This window comes from Salmo salar, chromosome 04, assembly GCF_965601325.2.
Source record: "Salmo salar chromosome 04, fSalSal1, whole genome shotgun sequence".
Lineage (NCBI taxonomy): Eukaryota > Metazoa > Chordata > Actinopteri > Salmoniformes > Salmonidae > Salmo > Salmo salar.
In genome coordinates, this window is record NC_138294.1 from 67149316 (window position 1) to 67177021 (window position 27706).

The 27706-nt window shown below is 41.7% G+C and overlaps 3 protein-coding genes and 1 pseudogene across 5 annotated transcripts in view; 2 read left to right on the forward strand and 2 right to left on the reverse strand.

The window, feature by feature from the left end:
* LOC106603442 (uncharacterized) overlaps positions 1–3512 on the forward strand; it is an 86376-nt gene extending 82864 nt beyond the window's left edge. For both annotated transcript variants that reach the window (XM_014197124.3, XM_014197125.3), the window contains exons 20-22: positions 1871–2029; positions 2225–2384; positions 2746–3512. In XM_014197124.3, the coding sequence (XP_014052599.1) occupies positions 1871–2029; positions 2225–2384; positions 2746–2846 (420 nt within the window). In that variant the 3' untranslated portion in view covers positions 2847–3512. The remainder of the gene's footprint in view (positions 1–1870; positions 2030–2224; positions 2385–2745) is intronic.
* A 4269-nt stretch (positions 3513–7781) lies between these two features.
* On the reverse strand, positions 7782–15921 carry LOC106603441 (B-cell CLL/lymphoma 7 protein family member B-A). The gene is made up of 6 exons (XM_014197123.3): positions 15751–15921; positions 15144–15219; positions 14974–15076; positions 13053–13217; positions 12804–12880; positions 7782–8130 (listed from the first exon to the last, which is right to left on the reverse strand). The coding sequence occupies exons 1-6, from the start codon at positions 15840–15842 to the stop codon at positions 8041–8043; spliced, it is 603 nt and encodes a 200-aa protein (XP_014052598.3). The 5' UTR covers positions 15843–15921; the 3' UTR covers positions 7782–8040.
* Positions 15922–18065: 2144 nt separating this feature from the next.
* Positions 18066–23694, reverse strand: LOC106603440 (transducin beta-like protein 2). Its single transcript, XM_014197122.2, has 7 exons — positions 23277–23694; positions 22107–22222; positions 19936–20120; positions 19371–19522; positions 19071–19197; positions 18828–18980; positions 18066–18698 (listed from the first exon to the last, which is right to left on the reverse strand). The coding sequence occupies exons 1-7, from the start codon at positions 23404–23406 to the stop codon at positions 18239–18241; spliced, it is 1323 nt and encodes a 440-aa protein (XP_014052597.1). The 5' UTR covers positions 23407–23694; the 3' UTR covers positions 18066–18238.
* Positions 23695–24882: 1188 nt separating this feature from the next.
* Positions 24883–27611, forward strand: LOC106603414 (28S rRNA (cytosine-C(5))-methyltransferase-like; annotated as a pseudogene). Its single transcript, XR_014391955.1, has 5 exons — positions 24883–24929; positions 25119–25235; positions 25366–25501; positions 25672–25786; positions 26044–27611. The product of XR_014391955.1 is annotated as a 28S rRNA (cytosine-C(5))-methyltransferase-like (transcript).
* Positions 27612–27706: the final 95 nt, after the last annotated feature.

A 27706-nucleotide genomic window follows, 5' to 3' on the forward strand; every position in this document is an offset into this window, starting at 1 on the left:
TCTAGCAAGGTGGGGGCCAAATAAAACAACCTCAGATTTTTGTGTGTTTGTGTACTGTTGGGGGTACTTGAGGACTAGAGTTGGGAAACACTGTTGTAGTGTAACTGTGTTAGTGGGTTGAGTGACTGGCACAGTATTATTATTGAAGTTGTGTGTGTGCATGCATATGGCAGTGCTATGTTACTGATGATGTAGCTCTACAGTATGTAGAGTTCTAGACCGGACTGGCTGGCTTGTGTTACATGGTGGTTTTCACATTACACAGTCCTTAGAGGAATTACCAGTAGGATAGCACCTGTTATTATTACTTTGTTGCAAAAGTAAGTACACTGAACAAAAATATATACGCAATGTGTTAGTGTTGGTCCCATTTTTCATGAACTGAAATAAAAGATCCCAGAAATGTTCCATGCGGACAAAAAGCTTATTTCTATCAAATGTTGTGCACAAATTTGTTCACATCCCTGTTAGTGACCATTTCTCCTTTGCCAAGATAATCCATCCACCTGACAGCTGTGGCATATCAAGAAGCTGATTCAACAGCATGATAATTACACAGGTGCACCTTGTGCTGGGGGCAATAAAAGGACAGTTTTGTCACACAACACAATGCCACGTGCAGTTGGCATGCTGAATGCAGGAATGTCCACCAGAAGTGTTGCCAGAATTGAATGTTAATTTCTCTACCATAAACTGCCTCCAATGTTGTTTTTGAGAATTTGGCAGTGCGTCCGACCGGCCTCACAACCGCAGACCACGTGTAACCAAGCCAGCCCAGGACTTCCACATCTGGCTTCACCTGCGGGATCGTCTGAGACCAGCCACCTGGACAGCTGATGAAACTCTGGGTTTGCACAACTGAAGAATTTCTGCACAAACTGTTAGAAACCGTCTCAGGGAAGAGCATCTGCGTGCTCATTGTCCTTACCAGGGTCTTGACCTGACTGCAGTTCGGCGTCGCAACCAACATCAGTGGGCAAATGCTCACCTTCAATGGCAACTGGCACACTGGAGAAAGGTGCTCTTCCCAGATTAATCCCGGATTCAACTGTACCGGGCAGATGGCAGACACCGTGTATGGCTTTTCACTTGAAACAGCAGCGGTTTGCTGATATCAACGTTGTGAACAGATAGCCCCATGGTGGCGGTGGGGTTATGGTATGAGCAGGCATAAGCTACGGACAACAAACACAATTGCATTTTATCAATGGCAATTTGAATGCACAGAGATATCGTGAGGAGATCCTGAGGCCCATTGTCGTGCCATTCTTCCATTGCCTGCATACTCACCAGACATGTCAACCATTGAGCATTTTTGGGATGCTCTGGATCGACGTGTACGACAGTGTTCCAGTTCCCGCCAATATCCAGCAACTTCACACAGCTGTTGAAGAGGAGTGGGACAACATTCCACAGGCCACAATCAACAGACCTGATCACCTCTATTGTGCTGCATGAGGCAAATGGTGGTCACACTAGATACTGACTGCTTTTCTGATCCAGGCCCCTACTTTTTTTTTTTTAAGGTATCTGTGACCAACAGATGCATATCTGTATTCCCAGTCATGTGAAATCCATAGATTAGAGCCTAATGAATTTTTCAAATGACTGATTTCCTTATACGAACTGTAACAGTCAAATCTTTGAAATTGTTGCGTTTATATTTTTGTTCAGTGTAGTTGGAGTACAATACAAATGGTGAAACCTACACACCCAATGCTAGGTAACCACTTCAGTTATTTTAAGTTATAAGTTAGTTTTTCCCTTTTGTGAAAAATGTAGTTTCCCTGCAGCATTATCTAGGGTCTATATAAAATGCTGTGAAAGTTGTTGATCCTCATTCAGTCTGTACTGTGTGGTCTCCCTCCAGCCCAGGCTGTATGTACAGGTGAAGAGCCGTGCTCTGGGCTCACTGCTGACCTCTGAGAGTGTCAAGGACGACTCCTCCCCAGCCAGAGTGATCCTGTCCCCGGCCTGCTCTCTGGACACCCAGCGCTGGCTCTTCACTGGAGGGCTGCTCCGCTGCAAGGTGTGTGTGTGCGTGTGCGTGCATTAGGGGAGAGAAAAAGGTAAAGTCTCAACATTTAAGCAAAACTAGAATGGGAATATTCTGGGAAATATGCAATCCTCTTCCCTATGGTATGCTATGGTAAGTATCTGTGCATGTGTGTGTGTCTACTGTAGCATGTGTGTGTAATATTGACAAGGTGTGTGTTGCCTGTAGGCCAGTAAGGCGTGTCTTTCAGTGATCGGGGGGAAGGCAACAGTTGGGGCCAGAGTGGCCCTGTGGCCGGAGCATGGACGCACACACCAGAGATGGAGCCTGAACCACAACGGAACCATCTCTTCCCATCTCAACCACAAACTAGTACTGGACTTAAGAGGTGAGACCATAGAGATCCACTATAATGTATGGTCTTTGATAAACACAGAGGAGCCTACTGTAATAGTGGAGAGCAGGTTTCTGTTGTGTACTGCTGCTGAACTCAACTACCGTATGCTATACTTAGTGGAGGATCTATTTTGAGATCATAACAACCATATTCGCAGAGCCATCTCAGAAAAGAGCTAGAAATTGTATTGGTATATAATTGGTTATTCCCAGAACCATGAAATGCTGTATTTCCAGTTATACAAATACATTAGGGGGAAAAAGCATGGTCGTAACTTATTTTCAGTTGTCTCCAAGACACAGTAGAAGAAAGATTGTTGCCTAAAAGTAACCATTTGTGAAATGTCTTTCAGGTGGAACGGGTTTCAAGAGGGACCACCTGGTCGTCAATGAATTTGCCACTGATCAGGCCACACAGTTCTGGGACATAGAAGAATATTTCAAAGACTCATAAAAAGTCCGGCCAAAGTGTCCCAGCACAGTATGGGATAGCGTAGTGTTTGTTTCTACCCTGGCAGAGCACTTCTCCCAGCCATCTGGCCCACGTGTCCATTACGACAGAGCAAGAAGCATCGTGTTCATTTCCTGTCTTGTTCTGTTTGATCTCAGGACCCAGAAACCATTGCAGCAACACTGATACAGAGTAGCGATACAGAATCCAATTGTCTTTATCTACTTGAACATGTCAGTGTGGCACTTAATTTGTAGACAGTTGAGAACTGACAGAGGTATAATTAAATGTCAAATTAGAGGATTTTTTTGTTGTTGCTGATGTCAAGGAATTTGCTGCTGTAAGCTACCCTCGTGCTTAAAACATCATGATGTCATCTCACCACTAACTGCCGCTAGCCCAAGGTTAAATAGTCACTGGCCCGCTACAAATGTGTTCAGTGGGAGTGTTTTAAATGAGCATCTGGTTATTTCACTGAAGTAAACACAGAACCTTAATATATATGTATGATATTCAGGAATAGCTATATTCAAATATAAAAATACAAAAAATGGATGTCCATAAAGATAAGATGACAGTGTACAGTTCAGGCAAGCTGATGGTATATTAATAAAGATGTTTCTTTTTAAATCTGTGACTAATATTAAAGGTCAATGTCATATCTGTTCACTTGCTGTGGGTTGTTATTCAAAAGGTTCTGAGAAATTGAGCTGATTGGGAGAAAAGGATTGACAGGTACAGCAAGCATTCAGTACATTTTCAGAGGATACACTCCAAAGTAATGCAAGATTAAGAGAATTTAATGGCTTTAATTCTTCATGCATTACTTTGGAGTTCATCTTCTAAAAATATAATGAATGCTGTACCTGTCAATGATCAAAATGCCCATAGTTCAGTTCATGGTGCACACACACATAAGCTTTTTATGTTTCTGATGGAGATTCATTGTTTGCCAGTGTGACTCAGTAGTCAGGCGGTTTGCCCATAGGCCTGGATGACTACAGTAACTTCCACAGTAGTCACAATACAGTACAGACATTTGGCTGGGCTGATCTTAATGTGCACCTCATTGTCTTCGTCACATGGGAAACAATAGCAGGTCCTGTCCTGGAAGAATACTGTTACTGTATCACAGACCAACCATGTGCCATCTAACTTAACAGTGTGTTTATTTAATCAATTGTGTACAGACAGGCACATATATCATAATCCATTTTGAGAAGTGCCACCAGTTGATGAAATATGACATGATTAGATCTAGGGTTCTATTCAATCTGTATCGCTGAAGCAATAGAAATGTAACGGTAATTTCCAATTGAGCCGACATATGCAGTCTCCACTAACGCGGGAACATTACCTTTAAATTTAAATGTAACGCTAAACTTCCACGATACGGATTTAATAGAGTCCTTACAGTACTATCCAATCTGTAAACATAGATTCAAATTATCATTCGTCACGTCTCTCGTGACGGATGAAAACATAGCACCCACACAATATTTGGTTCTGGTTTGCCAAGAATACTTAATTACCCGTACATGCTTGTGTGTGTAATGTTTAAACTATAAATAATTTAAGCACACACCAGAGCAAGGTAGACTGTCAACTGATGGAATTGGTTGTGTGCACTCTAGCTCCATCTATTGGAAAGATCCCTTTATGGCCTAGTTCACCCGATGTACAACACATTTCTTAAGGCATATAACACTTCAATCAAACCCATTCACTAAAACACATGGTATATGTGTATTCAAAATGAAATTCAAACAATAGAATCTGCAGATTTCCAAATCCATACTCCTTTATAAAATAATTTGTACTTGGAAAATTACAATAAAATACAAAGTACTCTTTACAAACTCTTCTCCAAACATCCTTCTTGAAAAATAAAATAATCCATTAGCAGAATAGGCCTAACATCCCAAAGTAATCTGCAAGGTGGTCATTTAAATGTGGATACAGAAGTCATCACATTGTAAATGCCTTCATTTTAGTGGCCCATTCAACATACTGGCATCACTTGAAATAGTAATGTCTTATCAAGAGACTAACAGTACAATGAAGTAATAAGACTGAAAATTATAACTGTTACAAATTGGTAATAACTAGCAATATTGCGGGAGTTAACTTTTGTCGCCCAGTCCCAAATATTACAGCATTTCGTTCATAAATGGCGAACCACAACGCAACACACTGATCTATTTGCCAAACTTGAGTGTAATTGCTGTCGATTGTCAGAGAAAAAAAAAATATTTTTGTTTATATATATATATATATATATATATATATATATATATATATATATATATATATATATATATATATATATATATATATATATATATAGTACCAGTCAAAAGTTTGGACACACCTACTCATTCCAGGCTTTTTCTTTATTTTTACTATTTTCTACATTGTAGAATAATAGTAAAGACAAACTATGAAATAACACATATGGAATCATTTAGTAACCCAAAAAAATCAAAACATATTTTCTATTTTAGATTCTTAAAAGTAGCCACCCTTTGCCTTTGACAGCTTTGCATACTCTTGGCATTCTCTCAACCAGCTTCATGAGGTAGTCACCTGGAATGCATTTCAATTAACAAGTGTGCCTTCTTCAAAGTTCATTTGTGGAATCTCTTTCCTTAATGCATTTCAGCCAATCAGTTGTGTTGTGACAAGGTTGGGTTGGTATACAGAAGATAGCCCGATTTGGTAAAAGACCAAGTCCATATTAATGGAAAGAAAAGCTCAAATAGGCAAAAGAGAAATGACAGTCCATCATTACTTTAAGACAAAGGTCAGCCAATTCGAAAAACTTCAAGAACTTTCAGTTTCTTCAAGTGCAATCGCAAAAACTATCAAACGCTATGATGAAACTTGCTCTCATGAGTACCGCCACAGGAAAGGAAGACCCAGTTACCTCTGCTGCAGAGGATATGTTCATTAGAGTTACCTACCTCGGAAATCGGCAATTAACTACACCTCAGATTGCAGCCCAAATAAATGCTTCACAGAGTTCAAGTAACAGACATCTCAACATCAACTGTTAAGAGGAGACTGCCTGAATCAGGCCTTCATGGTCGAACTGCTGCAAAGAAACAATTACTAAAAGACACCAATAAGAATAAGAGACTTGCTTGGGCCAAGAAACACGAGCAATGGACATTTGACCGGTGGAAATCTGGTTCCCAACGTGAAGCACGGAGGTGGTGTGATGGTGTGGGGTTGCTTTGTTGGTGACACTGCGATTTATTTAGAATTCAAGGTACGCTTAACCAGCATGGCTACCAGAGCATTCTGTAGCAATACGCCATCCCATCTGGTTTGCGCTTAGTGGGACTATCATTTGTTTTTCAACAGGACAATGACCCAAAACACACCTCCAGGCTGTGTAAGGGCTATTTGACCAAGAAGGAGAGTGATGGAGTGCTGCATCAGATGACCTGGCCTCCACAATCACCCGACCTCAACCCAATTGAGATGGTTTGGGATGAGTTGGACCGCAGAGTGAAGGAAAAGCAACCAACAAGTGCTCAGCATATGTGGGAACTCCTTCAAGACTGTTGGAAAAGCATTCCAGGTGACTACCTCATGAAGCTCACGAAGGGGGCGGCAGGTAGCCTAGTGATTAGAGCGTTGGACTAGTAACCGAAAGGTTGCAAAATCGAATCCCTGAGCTGACAAGGTAAAAATCTGTCGTTCTGCCCCTGAACAAGGCAGTTAACCCACTGTTCATAGGCCGTCATTGAAAATAAGAATTTGTTCTTAACTGGCTTGCCTAGTTAAATAAAGGTTAAAAAAATATACAACATTTAAAAGCTGGTTGAGAGAATGCAAAGAGTGTGCAAAGCTGTCATCAAGGCAAAGGGTGGCTACTTTGAAGAATCTAAAATATATTTTAACTTGTTTACACTTTGTTTTGGTTACTACATGATTCTATGTGTGTTATTTCATAATTTTGATGTCTTCACTATTATTCTACAATGTAGAAAATAGTAAAAAGTAAGAAAAAGCCTTGAATGGGTAGGTGTGTCCAATCTTTTGACTGGTACTATAAATAAATGGTTACTATTAAGTATTACAATCACTACAAAATAACATCAAATAGTCAGTGTCCATGCTAACCTGATAAATTAAATTTCCTAATTTCACTCAAGTAAAATATGACATAAAACATATCTCTGAGAAAGACAAGTGCTTCCTTGGGTTACTAAGGACGATAACTCAAGAAAGATTTTAGACTGAAACAATCTGTGTTCATTTTACAAATGAACTCTTACTTAAATAACTGAGACAACATCTTTAAGAGATAAATAACAAAAAGTAAGGACCTTGTAGCATCATTTAAGTAACTTCAAAAACAATCACATACAGTACTTGTAATTTTGAAACATTCTACAATGTTAAACTTAGTGCGTTTGATTTGCACACCAGCATGTCCTGGATGGACGGATATAACACTTGATTTAGAAATCGGCAAAACTGACAAAAGATCCTGACAGCTAGCATTGAGTAAACAAGTGTCAATGGCACAATATTAAGCTGCATTCAAAATAGAGTCAATCAGACTTAAAACCTACAGCACTGACCATACCTTAATTCAACTATTACTTCATACATTTCCTGTCATTGCCTTGCAATAAATAGTTTACGCGAAAAGTTATATTTTGTAGACAGAAAATGGTATCTCCCAAATCAAAGAAAATAAAAGGGCATACATGTAACCTACCGGACTGCACTACCTCGGGAGAGTTGTGGTAGAGTGCTTTGGTTTTGTATTCCGCTGTTAATCCATTGAAACTAAATAGTGTCAATTAAACTACATATTCATGGATCCTTTAAGGGAAAAACGAAATCACTTTGAAAGAGATTCAATATAAAATCATAACAAGTATGGTGGTCCTTCCATATGTCTGGTCCTTAAAATGTATCTATTGCAGTCATCGGAGGATAGACTTGCAGTCGTGCAACTCGCTGACTAAAAGCTAAGCAGGGCCTGGTTCAAAGCATTTTTTATTTTAAAATCAGCAAATTAGTTGAGAGTTCAATTTGTTTAAAATGTTTTGTTCAATTTATGAACCAGAAATGTCTGTCATTGAAAATGATAGACAATTTTTCCAAATAAAAAAAATGAGATTCAACAAAGTGCCTGAAGTGAATTGGGTCCGAGCATGATGCTATGTGCAGTGTGTTAGCTCATCATTGAGGAGCTCTGCAGGACGGAGTTCTGCTCAGAACACACCCTCTTCAGTGGCGGAGCTCCAGAACACTCCTCTTCCTCCTGTGTGGGGAAATACAGCCAGGTTTGTTTGAATCCATGTTTTATCAGTTTTATGTTTAATGTATAATGAGTAGATTGTTGGACAAACTAGGAGTTTGATGTGTTGTATTAAATAGTCTTGAAAGTGCACTACCGTTCAAAGGTTTGGGGTCACTTAGAAATGTCCTTGTTTTTGAAAGAAAATCAACTTGTGTCCATTAAAATAACATCAAATTGATCAGAAATACAGTGTAGACGTTGTTAATGTTGTAAATGACTATTGTAGCTGGAAACGGATGATTTATTTCATTTTTATGGAATATCTACATAGGCCCATTATCAGCAACCATCACTCCTGTGTTCCAATGGCACGTTGTGTTAGCGAATCCAAGTTTATCATTTTATAAGGCTAATTGATCATTAGAAAACTCTTTTGCAATTATGTTAGCAAAGCTAAAAACGGTTGTTCTGATTAAAGAAGCAATAAAACTGGCCTTCTTTAGACTAGTTGAATATCTGGAGCATCAGCATTTGTGAGTTCGATAACAGGCTCAAAATGGCCAGAAACAAAGACCTTTCTTCTGAAACTCATCAGTCTATTCTTGTTCTGAGAAATTAAGTCTATTCCATGTGAGAAATTGCCAAGAAACTGAAGATCTCGTACAACACTGTGTATTACTCCCTTCACAGAACAGCGCAAACTGTCTCTAACCAGAATAGAAAGAGTGGGAGGCCCCGGTGCACAACTGAGCAAAAGGACAAGTACATTAGAGTGTCTAGTTTGAGAAACAGACGCCTCACAAGTCCTCAACTGGCAGCTTCATTAAATAGTACCCGCAAAACACCCGTCTCAACGACAACAGTGAAGAGGCGACTCCGGGATGCTGGCCTTCTAGGCAGAGTTCCTCTCTCCAGTGTCTGTGTTCTTTGCCCATCTTAATCTTTTCTTTTTATTGGCCAGTCTGAGATATGGCTTTTTCTTTGCAACTCTGCCTAGATGGCCAGCATTCCAGAGTCGCCTCTTCACTGTTGACGTTGAGATTGGTGTTTTGCAGGTACTATTTAATGAAGCTGCCAGTTGAGGACTTGTGAGGCGTCTGTTTCTCAAACTAGACATTCTAATGTACTTGTCCTCTTGCTGAGTTGAGCACCAGGGCCTCCCATCCTCTTTCTATTCTGGTTAGAGACAGTTTACGCTGTTCTGTGAAGGGAGTAGTACACAGTGTTGTACGAGATCTTCAGTTTCTTGGCAATTTCTCGCATGGAATAGCCTTCATTTCTCAGAACAAGAATAGACTGATGAGTCTCAGAAGAAAGTGCTTTGTTTCTGGCCATTTTGAGCCTGTAATTGAACCCACAAATGCTGATGCTCCAGATATTCAACTAAAGAAGGACAGTTTTATTGCTTCTTTAATCAGAATAGCAGTTTTCAGCTGTGCTAACAATTGCAAAATGGTTTTCTAATGATCAATTAGCCTTATAAAACGATAAACTTGGATAAGCTAATACAACGTGCCATTAGAAGACAGGAGTGATGGTTGCTGATAATGGGCTCTGCACACCTATGTGGATATTCATTTTTTATTTTAATCAGTCGTTTCGGGCTACAATAGTCATTTACAACATTAATGTCTACAATGTATTTCTGATCAATTTGATGTTATTTTAAAATGGACAAAAAAGTCGCTTTTCTTTCAAAAACAAGGACATTTCTAAGTGACCCCAAACTTTTGAATGGTAGTGTATATTGAACAAAAATATAAAGCGCAACATGTAAAATGTTGGTCCCATGAGCTGAAATAAAAGATCCCAGAACTGTTCCATCCGCACAAGAAGCTTGTTCCTCTCAAATTTTGTGTACAAATTTGTTTACACCCCTGTTAGAGGGCATTTCTCATTTGCCGAGATAATCCATCCACCTGACAAGTGGGGCACATCAAGAAGCTGATTAAACAGCATCATCATTGCACAGGTGCACCTTAAAACCTGTTAAGGCTAGGGGGCAGTATTTACACGGCCGGATAAAAAACGTACCCGATTTAATCTGGTTATTACTACTGCCCAGAAACTAGAATATGCATATAATTATTGGCTTTGGATAGAAAACACCCTAAAGTTTCTAAACCTGTTTGAATGGTGTCTGTGAGTATAACAGAACTCATATGGCAGGCAAAAACCTGAGAAGATTCTGTACAGGAAGTGCCCTCTCTGACCATTCCTTGGGCTTCTTGACTCTTTTTATTGAAAACTTAGGATCTTTGCTGTAACGTGACACTTCCTACGGCTCCCATAGGCTCTCAGAACCCGGGAAAAAGCTGAATGATGTCGAGGCAGCCCCTTGCTGAAAAACATTAGCGCCTTTGGTAAGTGGTCTATCAGAGGACAATGAGACTGAGGCGTGTGCACGAGGCGACCCCATGTTTTTATTTTCTCTCTCTTTGTACTAAAACACAGATTCCCGGTCGGAATATTATCGCTTTTTTACGAGAAAAATGACATAAAAATTTATTTTAAACAGCGGTTGACATGCTTCGAAGTACGGTAATGGAATATTTCGAATTTTTTTGTCACGAAACGCGTCGGGCGCGTCACCCTTCTTTACACTTCGGATAGTGTCTTGAACGCACGAACAAAACAGAGGATATTTGAACATAACTATGGATTATTTTGAACCAAACCAACATTTGTTATTGAAGTAGAAGTCCTGGGAGTGCATTCTGACGAAGAACAGCAAAGGTAATACAATTTTTCTTATAGTAAATCTGAGTTTGGTGAGTGCTAAACTTGGTGGGTGTCTAAATAGCTAGCCCTGTGATGCCGGGCTATCTACTTAGAATATTACAAAAAGCTATTTTAAAAATCGGACATAGCGAGTGCATAGAGGAGTTCTGTATCTATAATTCTTAAAATAATTATGTTTTTTGTGAACGTTTATCGTGAGTAATTTAGTAAATTCACCGGAAGTTTGCGGGGGTATGCTAGTTCTGAACGTCACATGCTAATGTAAAAAGCTGGTTTTTGATATAAATATGAACTTGATTGAACAAAACATGCATGCATTGTATAACATAATGTCCTAGGCGTGTCATCTGATGAAGATCATCAAAGGTTAGTGCTGCGTTTAGCTGTGGTTTGGGTTTATGTGACATTATATGATAGCTTGAAAAATGGGTGTCTGATTATTTCTGGCTGGGTACTCTGCTGACATAATCTAATGTTTTGCTTTCGTTGTAAAGCCTTTTTGAAATCGGACAGTGTGGTTAGATTAACGAGAGTCTTGTCTTTAAAATGGTGTAAAATAGTCATATGTTTGAGAAATTGAAGTAATAGCATTTCTAAGGTATTTGAATAACGCACCACAGGATTCCACTGGCTGTTACGTAGGTGGGACGATTTCGTCCCACCTTCCCTAGAGAGGTTAAAAGGCCCCTCTAAAATGTACAGTTGTCACAACACAATGCCACAGATGTCTCAAGTTTTGATGGCACGTGCAATTGGCATGCTGCCTGCAGGACTGTCCACCAGAGCTGTTGCCAAAGAATTGAATGTTCATTTCTCTACTATGTAATTTTTGAGAATTTGGCAGTACGTCCAACCGGCCCTACAACCGCAGACCACATGTAACCATGCCAGCCCAGGACCTCCACATCAGTCTTCTTCACCTGTTGGATGGTCTGAGACCAGCCACCAGGACAGCTGATGAAATGGTGTTTGCACACCCAAAGAATTTCTGCACAAACTGTCAGAAACCGCCTCAGGGAAGAGCATCTGCGTGCTCGTTTTCCTCACCAGGGTCTTGACCTGAATGCAGTTCGGCGTCGTAACCAACTTCAGTGAGCAAATGCTCACCTTCGATGGCCACTGGCATGCTGGAGAAGTGTGCTCCCCACGGATTAATCCCTGTTTCAACTGTAGCGGGCAGATTGCAGACACCGTGTATGGCTTTGTGTGGGCGAGCGGTTTGCTGATGTCAACGTTGTGAACAGATAGCCCCATGGTGGCAGTGGGGCTATGGTATGAGCAGGCATAAGCTACGGACAATAAACACAATTGCATTTTATCAATGGCAATTTGAATGCACAGAGATATCATGACGCGATCCTGAGGCCCATTGTCGTGCCAATCATCCGCCACCATCACCTCAAGTTTCAGCACGATAATTCACGGCCCCATGTCGCAAGGATCTGTACACAATTCCTGGAAGCTGAAAATGTCCCAATTCCTCCATGGCCTGCATACTCACCAGACATGTCACCCGTTGAGCATGTTTGGGATGCTCTGGATCGACGTGTTCCAGTTCCCACCAATATCTAACAACTTTGCACAGCCATTGAAGAGGAGTGGGATAACATTCCACAGGTTACAATCAGCAGCCTGATCAACTCTATGAGAAGGAGATGTGTCGTGCTGCATGAGGCAAATGGTGGTCACCACAAATACTGACTGGTTTTCTGATCAATGCCCCTGTCATTAAGGTATCTGTGACCAACAAACGCATATATGTATTCCCAGTCATGTGAAATCCATAGATTAGGGCCGAGTTAATTTCAATTGACTGATTTTCTTATATGAACTGTAACTCAGTAAAATCTTTGAAATTGTTGCATTTATAATTTTGTTCAGTGTAAATCGGTTGAGTGACAAAGCTGTGGTGTCGAAGTGGAATGATCATTGAGATGTTAGATGCGATTTACCTGAGTAGTGAGGGGTAACAAGTCCTCTTTAATCAGCAATGGAGGTTCGTCAGCCAGTTCACTTGGCAATGACGGATCTGAAAAAAAAAAATCTAATAAATAAACATTTACTTAAAACCTCTTAAAGAATCTGAAGATATATTTGACCATATTAGTTGACATCAGAATAATTGAAAAAGATCTTCAGTTAACGTTCCCGTGTAGAGGTAAGTGTGTGTGTGTGTACATCTGTCTGTCTGTCCGTCTCACCCTCCATGATCTCCTGGCCCAGAGTCGGGGGCTGTGAGTCATCTGTGTGGAAGTCACACAGGTTCTTGGGGCTCAGAGGTTCACTAGGCTGGGGGCTAGAGTTACTGCTGCTGTCCACTTTGGGCTGGTACGCATCAGACAGAGAGCTCTGGTTACTGTTCTCATCTGGGGAAGAAGAGAGTACAGGGAATAGGAGGAAATGGAAAGAGCTCTAGGCCAGCATATGGTGAGGTCATACAGTGTATTCGGAAAGTATTCGGACCCCTTGACTTTTTCACATTTTGTTACATTACAGCCTTATTCTAAAATGGATTTTAAAAATCCGCATGAATCTACACACAATAGCCCATAATGACAAAGCAAAAACATGTTTGCAAATGTATTAAAAAAATTAATAAAATAAAAAAATATACCAAAAAATAAAAAAAATAACATTTACATAGGTATTCAGACCCGTTACTCCTTTGGCAGCGATTACAGCCATGAGTCTTCTTGGGTTTGATGCTACAAGCTTAACACACCTGTATTGGGACGTTTCTCCCATTCTTCTCTGCAGATCCTCTCAAGCTCTGTCAGGTTGGATGTGGAGCGTCGCTGCACAGCTATTTTCAGGTGTCTCCAGATATGTTAAATCGGGTTCAAGTCCGGGCTCTGGATGGGCCACTCAAGGACATTCAGAGACTTGTCCCAAAGCCACTCCTGCATTGTCTTGGCTGTGTGCTTAGGGTCGTTGTCCTGTTGGAAGGTGAACCAGCTGGAAGGGTAGCGCTCTGAAGCAGGTTATCATCAAGGATCTCTGTGTACTTTGCTCCATTCATCTTTTGCTCAATCCTGACTAGTCTCCCAGTCCCTGCCACTGAAAAACATCCCCATAGCATGATGCTGCCACCACCATGCCACTCTACCATAAAGCCCTGATTAGTGGAGTGCTGCAGAGATGGTTGTCCTTCTGGAAGGTTCTCCCATCTCCACGGAGGAACTCTGAAGCTCTGTCAGAGTGACCATCGGGTTCTTGATCACCTCCCTGACCAAGGCCCTTCTCCCCCGATTGCTCAGTTTGGCCTGGTGGCCAGCTCTAGGAAGAGTCTTGGTGGTTCCAAACTTCTTCCATTTTAGAATGATGGAGGCCACTGTGTTCTTTGGGACCTTCAATGCTGCAGACATTTTTTTATACCATTCCCCAGATCTGTGCTTCGACACAATCCTGTCTCTGAGCTTTACGGACAATTCGTTCAACCTCATGGCTTGGTTTTTGCTCTGACAAGCACTGTCAACTGTGGGACCTTATATAGACAGGTGTGTGCCTTTCCAAATCATGTCCAATCAATTGAATGAACAGGTGGACTCCAATCAAGGAAAGGAAAGGGGGATACCTAGTCAGGTGTACAACTGAATGCATTCAACTGAAATGTATCTTCCGCATTTAACCCAACCCCTCTGATTCAGAGAGCTGTGGGGTGCTGCATTAAGTCGACACCCACGGCGCCCGGGAAACAGTGGGTTAATTGCCTTGCTCAGGGGCAGAACAACAGATGTTTACCTTGTCGGCTTGGGGATTCGATCCAGCAACCTTTCAGTTACTGGCCCAATGCTCTAACCACTAGGTTACCTGAGTAGAAACATCAAGGCTGATCAATGGAAACAGGATGCACTTGAGCTCAATTTCGAGTCTCATAGCAAAGGGTCTGAATACTTATGTAAATAAGGTATCTGTTTTTATTTATAAGAAATTAGCAAACATTTTGCAAAACCTGTTTTTGCTTTGTCATTGTGGGGTATTGTGTGTAGAGTGATGAGGAGGGGGAAAGAATTTAACTCATTTTTGAATAAGGCTGTAACGTACCAAATGTGGAAAAAGTGAAGGGGATGGAATACTTTCCAAATGCACTGTATGTCACTCAAAACTGTCCTCCATCCTCACCATGAAAATCCAGATGACTTGAATGTGTGTTTTCTGAGGCTGGATCTGTGGAGAAGCTATTCAGTTCCCTGACTGCTCCAGCCGGGACCACCTTACTCTTCTCCTACAAGAAGACAAAGCATTACAAACTGACATTGCTACTTAGGTTATTAAATAAGAAAATAACTTACTTCTTTTGTATCCACCACTGGCACCCATTTGAATATCCTCAAAGATGTGTCTCCGACAGTGACCCATTTCTTCTCCCTGTAGAAAACAATGAGTGCGCTCCTTTACATTCAGATAGTTCAAGGGTCAAGTGCACCCATTGAGGTTGAAATGGAAAATGGTAAAGGTTTGGGTAGAGACGTCCCAAGGACCCCGGATTGCACAAACCGTTTACATATCCCTTCCAGAGTGGAATTATACCAATGAATGCAACGCTATTAGTGGAAGCTGCTACAAATAAGCGAGGATACCTCACTGGCTATGGTTGGCTAGTATCTTATTGATTACTACACGACAGTCACTGCATAGTTCGCTTGCTAGCCTGTCTGTCCATTCCCCAATTATACGCAAGCTAGCTAACTAACTAGCTTTACGCAAGTGTACTTTTGGGTCCCGCCTCTTGTTGAAAAGCCACTTGTCTCGAGGGAGAAAGCTTCACAGTGATAATCATTGGCTGTGCTCTCGGTCTTTCACTGTCATTCTGTCTCAAACCACGCCTCCATGTCGCTGAACTTTCTATATCGGCAATCTTTTATGATCTTTCACACAAATAAATAGTGTTGTACTTACCATCTTCTGACCCTCTCAATGGCCGCCATCACCTTCTTCATGTCATCTTTAGCGCGGCTTCGTGTCTCAGCGCGAACCGAGCGTCCAGACATCTTTGTGCTTGGTTTTAGTTTTATTTGCCTCCGACAGACTGTTTAGCTTTAGCTAGCTCTCCGTCCTGCCCACCGAATCTCGCGAGCTTTCGGGACCCATTCACTTCTTGTTCTCACAGAACGCCCTCACGAAATGTGCATGTGTTTACATGAAGTTACCATCTGGGGGTCACTTGTTACATTGCAGTTACACTGGCATCACTAAGGCCGTGTCTAGACTTGACAGTTCATGTAGCTTTCTTGTTCTTATCATGGAATTCCGATCACGTCATGCGTCTACACATACATTTAAATGTATCTAACCGTGTCTCTCCAATAGAAAAAAATTGTTTTTCCTTGCTTCCTCAGGACAACAGATGTGCTTTATTTCAAAGGGATATTGTGTCTATTCCTTATGTCACAACTTACTGGAATACATTTGTCAATAATATCTGTTTGAAAAAAGTCTGGTTATTACCACACAAATACCTGCTAGTTAACAAGGTCAAAAAGGTCTCTTTCGAAATGATCCATAAGTATTACCCTGCGAATCATTACCTGAAGAAACTAAAAAAAAATACATTAACATTAACTGTACTTTTTGTGTTGAGCATCCAGAAACAGTTTTGCATTTATTTTGGCATTGTCTACATGTAAAGAAATTATGACAAGATATTTATAGTTTTATAATTGGTATATTCTTGATGACCTTTGTTTATTATGGGAGAATGTGCTGCTCGGTTTCCTTAACTATAATAAGGATAGAGGAAAAACTATTTTACCTCATGAATCTAATTGTGCTAATGGAACATTTTCATATTCATAAATGTACATTCACTAATGTAAAAACACTCTTCCATGTTTTCTATGAGGAATTCTAGTAGTACATTAATACGATTTTACATTACTGGTGTTTCTGCAATAATTTTAAAAAAGAAACCCAAAAAAATATAATTCTAATACGTTTTTTTATCATTAAAACCAGGAACGTATTTCCTCACCAGTGATATTTCCTAGCCTCTCGCTCCCAAAACATACGTTTTATGGAGAGCTGTGGGCGAATTGCTGAAGACGTCGCCCACTGTACGCGCTTTAGGTAGCCTGATTGCATCCAGAGTGAAGAGAATCCCTGACCACACAATGCATCCCTGACCACCAGTAGTTGGTTACTGCCATCAAGTTGTTGTGTTATCAGATTTAGGTGCTTCCACCGTTTGCAAAATGCATACTGGCATTTGAATATGTTGCGGGCAAAAGGGAGTCCTGACACAATGTGGGCACAGTAGACATTTTTTTTAATTTAACTAGGCAAGTCAATTAAGAACAAATTCTTATTTACAGTGACGGCCTACCCCGGCCAAACCCTAACCCGGACGACGCTGGGCCGCCCAATGGGACTCCCAATCACAGCCTGGAATCGAACCAGGGTCTGTAGTGACACCTCTAACCCTGAGATGCAGTGTCTTAGACCACTACACCTACATTTAAATGTAGGTGTAGACGCATAATGTGTTCGGTATTCCATCAGAACACAAAAGCTGCATGAACTGTCAAGTCTAGACACCGAGTGTACAAAACATTAGGAACACTTTCTTAATATTGAGTTGCACCCCTTTTGCCCTCAATAACCTAAATTCATCGGGCATGGACTACAAGGTGTCGAAAGCGTTCCACAGGGATGCTTCCCACAGTTGTCAAGCTGGCTGGATGTACTTTGGGTGGTGGACCATTCTTTATACACATGAAAAACTGTTGAGTGTGAAAAACCCAGCAGGATTGCAGTTCTTGACACACTCAAACTGGTGCACCTGGTACCTACTACCATACCCCATTCAAAGGCACTTCAATCGTTTGTCTTGCCCATTCACCCTCTGAATGGCACACATACACAATCCATGTCTCAATTGTCTCAAGGCTTAAAAATCCTTCTTTAACCTGTCTCCTCCCCTTCATCTACACTAATTGAAGTAGATTTAGCATGCGATGTCATTGGGATCATAGCATTCACCTGGATAGGATGTCATGGAAATTGTTAGTTTAGTATGTCTTATGTTTCTACAGAGGAACTGTAGAAACACAAGGCACCCCAGCTGAATTCTGGTCCTATTATACAACAAATGTTTGTGTTGCCAAAGAAAAGCAAGCTCTTCTATAGTAGTAGGATTACTGGTCCAAGAAGAGAGAGAACATAGTATTCCTGACTTCAAAGCAGGCAGAGCATTCACAAAACAAAACAGAGCCATATTTCTATAGAAACATATCATGATTTATTTATTAAAACCAGCATGCAAATGCCACATCCCTGATAGGAGTCGAATCGCATGCCATTCTGTGGAGGCAGTGTGTGAGAGAAGGGGAGGAAGAGAGAGATCAAAATAGGGGTCTACACAGCCAACCTAGTGGGGGGCTTTAGTTCTTTAATCCTTGGGTGCTGTGAGCACAGTGTCCAGCGCACTCTGCGCCTCCTGTATCTGCTGTTTTAGCCTTTGTTTCATGCCCTCGTTCTGGGCCTTCTTCAGCATGGCCTGCATGTCCTGGATGGCCGCACGGTAGCCCGGCGCATTGTGGAACACACGTACCGCCCGGTCCCCGCTGCACACCAGGTAGCGGCTGTTGATGTCAAACCTCAGATCAGTGATCTCCTCGCTGTGGACTCCGTGGAACTCCTCCTCCAGCTGACCCGTGGAGGTGCTGTACATGGCCACGCTGCAGCTGTTGGAGATGGCCACCACTCGTGCGTCCGGCGACAGGGCCACACGGCTTCCCTCCGACGACTGGCAAGGCACTGACTTCAGTAGGTAGGGGTCCTGTTGCTTCTTGTACTCCACATCCGTGTCCCACAGTCGCCACGTGCCGTCCTTGGACACGGTGGCCATTCTGGGGGAAACGAAAGATGGTTTCACATACCTCAATGGGGGAAATCTACCTTATGAACGTTATCATAATGTCATCCATGGAAATCAACCATCAATGTTTTGATAGGATACCACACAATGCATGCCTTACCTGCGTGAGTCGTTAGAGAACGCAAAGGAGTGGACTCCAGCTGAATGGCCCTTCAGGTCGAAGGCGCGGGCCACCTCTTTGAACTCGCCACCCTTCCCGAAGCACACCTCCCACACCTTCACATCAGGAGTGAAGCCACAGGAGGCAACAAACCTGAAGACAGAAAATCATCCAGAAATGATGTACCTGAGAATACTATTACATTAGCTATAAAACCCGCACAGACACGTTTAGGGTACTGACCTGCCACATGGTGAGATGGCAGCGTAGGAGTTGGTCATCTGGTTGGTGATGATAGAGGCCAGTACCTCTCCTTTCAGGTCCCAGATGAGGATGTTGGTGTCAGTGGAGGCACTCATGATGAACTTGCCTGGAACACAGAAAACAATAAGGGAGACAGATGAGATTTTAGACTGGAACAAGGGTCTCTTTCATAACTTCTAATAGTCATTCATCAGTCAATAATCATAAAAATGAGCATATCACACATTCACATCTTCCTGCCTTTTAGTCATTCAGTCTGAATACATTTAGCAGTCATACCCGTCTCTGCGATGCCGATGTTGATGACATTGGTCTTGTGTTTCTGAGGGAAGTCTTCAGGGGCAGCTTTGAAAGTGAAACTACCATCATCCTTCTTGGTCATCTTGAATATGCGAATAGTATCTCCGTTAGCCAGCCAAGTAATGAAGGCCCTGCATACCAAGACAGAGTAAAAATAAGTATAGAAAGACAAGAGGCTCTCTATCCATCCATCCATCTATCTACAGTGCATTCGGAAAGTATTCAGACCCTTTGACCTTTTCCACATTTTGTTACGTTGCCCCTTTGCTCAATTTTGTGTCTCATAGCAAAAGGTCTGAATACTTATGTAAATAAGGTATTTCTGTTTATTTAATACATTTGCAAATGTTTCTAAAAACGTATTTTTGCTTTGTCATTATGGGGTATTGTGTGTATATTGATGAGGGAAAAAAACATTTAATCCCTTTTATAATAAGGATGTAACGTAACAAAATGTGGAAAAAGTCAAGGGGTCTGAATACTTTCCGAATGTACTGTATCTATACCCTTTGTTCTGGACATGCGTGTGTGTGTGTGTGTGTACTTTGAGTCAGGGCTGAAGCGGACCAGCGTGGCGTGGTCCAGCTCTACGTTGGCCCTCAGACATTTATGGTCTCTGTCCAGGAAGTCCTTGGTGCTCCATATCCTGACAGTGCGGTCGTCAGCACAAGTAGCTAGGTACTTCCCATTGCTGCTGAAGTCCAGGGACGTCACATTGCCACTGTGACTCTGGGGAGAAAGACAGAGACGAGTCAGTCTAGCTGTTGTCGAATTTCCCCTACACTGACTGCCAGTCCTCTCTTCCAACCACCATTCACCTGTCCAATCCCCCTCCAGCAGAGGCGGGTCTTCAGCCAATCCACCAGGTTAAACACTCACACCTGTCACTAATCAATGTGCAGACCAAACTTTACAGTTTGCAGAAGTGTTTTTTTTGCAATACCTTTTGTGTTTTTGGATGCGTTTATGATAAGTTTGTTCTTATTTCTTGATTTATATTATCATTTGATTGGAGAACATTTACTGTTATTATTTCCCTTCCTTGTTTTTCCAGTTAATCATCTCCAACCATTGTGAATGAGTGGGCATCAGCCTTTTAAACTGCAACCTCCATCTCTGTGCTTTAATAGATACCACCATGATAGCCCCAACTCAAACCAGCAACCTAAACTCTGATCAGTTTTTACACAATCGATGATCAAGCATCAGATAATTCTGTAACCTCGTCACACACCGTTGTCATTACATAATTTTTTTATTTTACCATTATTTAACTAGGCAAGTTTGTAAATAAGAATTTGTTCTTAACTATGATGGCCTACCAAAAGGCCTCCTGCGGGGACGGGGGCTGGGATAAAAAATATAGAACAAAAACACATCGCAACAAGAGAGACAATACAACACTACATGAAGAGAGACCTAAGACAACAACATAGCATGGCAGCAACATGACAACATAGCATGGTAGCAACACAACATGACAACAACATGGTAGCAACACAACATGGTAGCAGCACAAAACATGGTACAAGCATTATTGGGCACAGAGAACAGCACAAAGGGCAAGAAGGTAGAGACAACAATACATCACGCACAGCAGCCACAACTGTCAGTTAGCGTGTCCAGGATTGAGTCTTTGAATTAAGAGATTGATATAAAACTGTCCAGTTTGAGTGTTTGTTGCAGCTCGTTCCAGTCGCTAGCTGCAGCAAACTGAAAAGACGAGTGACCCAGGGATGTGTGTGCTTTGGGGACCTTTAACAGAATGTGACTGGCAGAACGGGTGTTGTATGTGGAGGATGAGGGCTGCAGTAGATATCTCAGATAGGGGGGAGTGAGGCCTAAGAGGATTTTAAGCATCAACCTGTGGGTCTTACGACAGGTATACAGAGATGACCAGTTTACAGAAGAGTATAGAGTGCAGTGACGTGTCCTATAAGGAGCATTGGTGGCAAATCTGATGCCCGAATGGTAAAGAACATCTAGCCGCTCGAGAGCACCCTTACCTGCCGATCTATAAATTAAGTCTTTATAATCTAGCATGGATAGGATGGTCATCTGAATCAGGGTTAGTTTGGCAGCTGGGGTGAAAGAGGAGTGATTACGATAGAGGAAACCAAGTCTAGATTTAACTTTCGCCTGCAGCTTTGATATGTGCAGAGAGAAGCCATACTCCCAAGTACTTGTGCCTTGTTGGTGCAGCTTATCATGCATTAAACAACTGGCTTGTGGGCTGGTTCTTGTAGATACACTTCTTTGCGACCCTTGGCAATGACATCATTCACTCTAGTAAATGGCAGATTATGCCCAAATATGTCCAGAGAGGAAAAGGCGAAGCGAGAGGATTACTCTGCCCAAAATCTGTCCGCGTGAGATAAGCAGACCAAGTTGGGATTTTTTATATGGTGGACTATGAGAGAGTGTTGAATTACGTGAGGCTTATTTGACCGAATAGAGGTTTTGTAATGTTTAGGCTTTTACAAAATGTACTGATATAAGTGGATACATGTGGCATTCTGGCAACTTTGAAAAAAAAAAACTGTTGTTCACACGTGTATCTGCCCTCATTGGCTAGAATGGTCCCACCTGATCTCGCCTCCCATCTCTGAGGACATGCATTTCCATTGTTAGAGCGGTCACTCAACTATCTTGTCAATATAATAGATCTTTGATATGGCGTAATATGGGTTTCACAGTATGTGAAGCATGGCCCACCTTCAAGGAGGATGCCAGGAGAGGATGGCTGAAGGTTTGCTGCTGGGCTTTCTCCTTGCGAGGACGCTGTTGTTTCTGTTTCTTGGCAGTGGAAGCCTTCACTGCACTTTCCTCTGCTGCAGGGGATGAATTGGCATCTCGTTACACAAGACGTTCAATATGACACTTTCTAGTAACTTCCATTATCAAAATGTTCAAACTTCTGGCTGCTTTCTCCTCTGGAAACGATAAATGTTTTGAATCAACATCTTACAATTCTGTAACAAAACAATGTTTTGGTCAGAGATCCCATTAAATTGCTAGACGGGCAAAAATGGCAGCCATATTGGTCTAAGAGAAATCCGGTGTAATTGGAATTAATGGTAGTAGAGGCATAATCTTTATTTTACTAATGCAGAAAAATAAAAGGTGTTTGATATCAGAAATTGTGTAATATAATTATTGTCAACCTAAAATAGTCAAATAATTATAAATACAGTTTATAAGGGTTTTATACAAATGGTCTGTACAAATAGCCTCTAAAATATATGTAAACAAACCATAAATGTCTACATTTTTGTTTCCTTGGAAAGCTTTGAGTGATATGATACAATATCGGTATTTGTTGCATTTACAACTTGTCTAAGTCTTAACATCAACTGATTTCAGCCAGTCTATGGTGCAGGATTGACTGCATTGTTTGAATGGAATGTTGGCTGCCTAGTTAGCTAACAAACAGTGCAGATACATTCTTTAAATTCATTATTTTACACAATATCTTATCACAGAACTGGCAAACCATGGTTGACCAACTCCCTGACCCACAGAAGTAGGAATTAGAATACTAATTAATTTAATAAAGTAATTTAAACGGATCTCTATGGACTGACCTTTATCCCATCATAAGAAGATTAATGTCCCTTCTAGTATTCTAATTCTATGGTTTTGGTCACCATTGAATTCAATCTTTCTTCCAGCAACAAGTTTATGGCTGGCTTCGGGACATGTAGAGAATTTTGACCTGGTGCCAATACTTATAAATGAATATATCTATTCTAACTATCATCAAGGGCCACTGGCTTATATTACATTGTGTAACTTGCACCTGTTTGACACAGCTAGCTAACGTTAGTTAGTACAATAGCAATCCATAGCAACAAGACATGCAAACAAGCAAGAGGAGCAACTTACCAACTGAGTCCTCTTCTTTCTGCTCTAGTTGATCACTTATTTCTCCTTTCTGCTTTCCCACAGCGATTGCGACCAAAATTATCAGCATTCCTATTAATACGGTCAAGGCAATAAGAGCAGCAAACTCCATCTTTGCACAGTTTGTGACACGTTAGCACTGGCTAAAAGTATAGCTAGCTAGCAAACTCTGAGAGGCTAGCCTGGGTAACGTTAGCTACTTGCTGTGCATGCAGCTTTGCTCAGCTAGCAATATCGGTGTATTTAAATATAATTAATGTTGTAGTTATTAACTGTGTGACACCCAAAAACGACTACTCTAACGTGCTTTACAAATGCATAAACATTCGTCTTCATTCCGTTTCTGAAGTCAGTAGCAGAGCACGGTCAAAGACAGTACAGTACGAAACTGTCGCACGGTCGTAGGCACTGAGTTCTAACGTAAATCGATACCTACATTTTTCATCCGGCAGTAAAGTTTTTTTTGTTTGTTTGGCAGTAAAGTATATTGCCCACTTGCAGAAACGTGGGTGTCGTGGAGATATATTAATGTAGTTGTACATAATGATAACACATTCTCTGTAAAAAAAAAATAAAGTTTTACTCTACTAGTTTTCTAACAATGGCTTTGTACGTGAAAGCTGCCGAGAAGTGGAGAGGAAGCAGGCTGCTGTATAGACTGGTTTACGACAGTACATTTCAGGTAATTTGCTACAGTGAATTAGCTAGCTAACGCCTTGCTCTGTCAACATTTACCACGTAGCTAAAAAGTAAACATCAAATAACACAGGCAACACCTTGCTGTTCATGCCTAGAAGCTAAAGATATTTTCTTTAGAGATTAACTTTACAGCAGTACTGTGGGTGTTAATATTGTTAACAATAATGCTCACACCTCACCAGAATGTCAAGCATCTGTTTGCCCTGGTGTGAAACACAGAAGTTTTCATCTACCCTCCAAGAGATCATTGAGTCTACAAAGCTCCTCAAACAAACGAAGATAAAAATGAATCTTGCCAAGGACCTGGTAATGTGAAACACATTGGACAATTGTCACCCCCATAGTGCCTTTTTGAACAAAAATCTTTTTTTTTTTTTAACTAGGCAAGTCAGTTAAGAACACATTCTTATTTACAGTGACCAATTGAGCGCTGCCCTATGGGACTACCAATCACAGCCGGTTGTGATACAGCCTGGATTCGAACTAGGGTGTCTGTAGTGATGCCTCTATCACTGAGATGCAGTGCCTTAGACCACTGCGCCACTCGGGAGCTCCATTCAGTCCCTCAAACATATAGTTCTTCAAGCCTGATATTTAATATGCAGGCATTTGTTTCGACCCAGACGAACACACCTGATTATGTACTGTAATTGATTCAGGCGTGCTACAACATGGATAGAACAAAAGCTGCACACCCTGTGGATCAGATCCCCATGGACCAAGATTGAAGAACACTCCCTCAACACCATGGCTGGTCACTTACCTCTTGTTTGGTCCTGTCCATTACACAGGTTCTGGTGTATGACCTGGTTGTTGGTAAGGGGCTGAAGTGTGGCGCGGCCTGGAAGGCTCTGATGATGAAGCACTGCTCCAGGCTGCCCTGGCCGGCATGAAGATCAACTGCAACCAGGACCTACTCTCCTCCAGTCTCCAGCTGTTAGACATTTTTGAAAATAAGACATTTGAGCTGCAAAGAGATGGAGTGGCATAGTAGTCTTAGATACAAAATATATGTGCACTAATATTACTGACTTAGTAACATGCTTCTGAAGTCTGTACAGCTGGTCAACTTTTTTGCATTATTCACACTGTCTGGGATACTTCACTGGAAATATGTTAAATTACTTCCTCAGGCTATCAGCTCCCAAGGTATGTGCGTGTGAACATATTAAAGACCACGGTGGAGGACGCCATCGATTACCTAAAGAGAGAGGGCTTTCGCCTACCTGGGACAGCCTACAAGTCAGTCAGTGACAAGCCTGGGATGTTTCTTCATTCCCTGTTAATTATATTGACTGAGCATGGATTCATTCTAGTGATTGAGGTTGACATTAGGCAAATTAAAAACAAAATGTGTGTTTCTGATGTCCAGGCTCAATGACCTGAATCTGAAGGGGAAATCCTTTGTGGGTGACCTGCAACTTTCAGACCTGCTGGTTGTCTCTGCAAAGACAGACTTCCATGACCACAATCTCTACAAGGCTGGCCACATCATTCTACAAGACAAGGTGAGGATTCTAAATGCGTCCTTCCTTCCTTGAGGTCATCACTGATCTGTACATGATTGGATGAGGTTACCTTGTAAGATCTATTCTGATAAAAGAAAGAAGCTAAGATGCATTTCAAACAGGGCCCATGGACTTGCATGTCTACTACTGTCTCCCTTATATCCCAACAGGCCAGCTGTCTCCCTGCGTACTTCGTGAACCCTCTTACAGGCAGCCATATCCTGGCTCCTGTACAGCGCCGGGGAACAAAACCAGCCACCTCGCCGCCATCATGAATAACAAAGGGTAAAGCTTGATTGAAATATGGAGGGTCAATTTCCCAGACCCAGACTAAGCATACTCCTGGACTAAATACCATGTTCAATAGTCCAGCAATAGACTTATTCTGGGTCAGGGAAACTTATGTCCTGTGATATTAATCCTGAAAAAAGTTAAGGTTACAAAATGATAGCTCTTTTGATCAGATTTCAAAGTACATTGTAGGGGTTACTTGTCTCACCTCACACCTTTGACCAAAACCTCCTTTCTGGCCTGTGTTGAAGGAAACGGTTTGCCTTCGACCTGGACGCCAAGCATCTCTCCACAATGTCCACTCGCCTGCTCTGTACCGGAGTCACGTGTCAGCCGCTGGCCAATCAGGACATCCTAAAGGTGGACCCGGATGGGCCGCAGTATAGATGTGGAGTACATTCTACTTGACCCATCGTGCAGCAGATCAGGTACAACATGACCTGTCTGTCTGAGGGGTATACTACAAAGCAGGTTCAATGAGTTAGCCCCTAACTTTGATAAACAACCAGAAATAAGCATACATTTTCTGATGTAAACTCAGCAAAAAAAGAAACGTCCTCTCACTGTCAACTGCGTTTATTTTCAGCAAACTTAACATGTGTAAATATTTGTATGAACATAACAAGATTCAACAACTGACGTAAACTGAACAAGTTCCACAGACATGTGACTAACAGAAATGGAATAATGTGTCCTTGAACAAAAGGGGGGTCAAAAGTAAGTCAGTATCTGGTGTGGCCACCAGCTGCATTAAGTACAGAAGTGCATCTCCTCCTCATGGACTGCACCAGATTTGCCAGTTCTTGCTGTGAGATGTTACCCCACTCTTCCACCAAGGCACCTGCAAGTTCCCAGACATTTCTGGGGGGAATGGCCCTAGCCCTCATCCTCCGATCCAACAGGTCCCAGGCGTGCTCAATGGGATTGAGATCCGGGCTCTTCGCTGGCCATGGCAGAACACTGACATTCCTGTCTTGCAGGAAATCACGCACAGAATGAGCAGTATGTCTGGTGGCATTGTCATGCTGGAGGGTCATGTCAGGATGAGCCTGCAGGAAGGGTACCACATGAGGGAGGAGGATGTCTTCCCTGTAACGCACAGCGTTGAGATTTCCTGCAATGAGAACAAGCTCAGTCCGATGATGCTGTGACCCTCCACCTCCAAATCGATCCCGCTCCAGAGTACAGGCCTCGGTGTAACGCTCATTCCTTCGACGATAAACGCAAATCTGACCATCACCCCTGGTGAGACAAAACCGCGATCATACGAATACCAGAAATGTTGCGCCTTATAGGCAATATCAAAATGCGCAAAATAACTTAAATACTGTAGGTTAAATTATAGCCTTAAGTATTTAAGGCATTTATGTAATTGTACTGTAAGGCAATTTGTATGCTTGAAGGTAATGATTAAAGAATTCCACCCTGAAACATAACTATTAGTGATTATTAGTTTATGTAGCATGTATAATGATTGTAAAGTACTAAATGTAAGTCCAATAAGGTTCGGTAGAGATGTGTGTGTGTGTGACTAAGAAGATACCGAGAACAATTAAACTGTGTATGACTTGACCTGGCTAGAACTCTTGAGAAATTTACGATAGGACAGGGAGTCCTTTCAAGGTTCCTCTAATCACAGGGGGATGGAACAGCCAGTTTGGTAATGATGAACAGTGGTGAGAACCATGGGGAAGGATACATTCTACCTACTGTTTGTGTGGAGGTATGTGCGTAAGTAGTGAGTTATAAAATGGCATGTCTTTGTATTGTGGACTTTAGAACGTTCTCGTGAATAAACTGTACGAACCTTTTGCATAAACTGAGTCTTGCCTAATTATTATTAAACCCAGGGTCTTACAAACCTCGGGAATTAATCAAAGCTTTAATAATTGTTAGTTATCATTGGGATTGAAA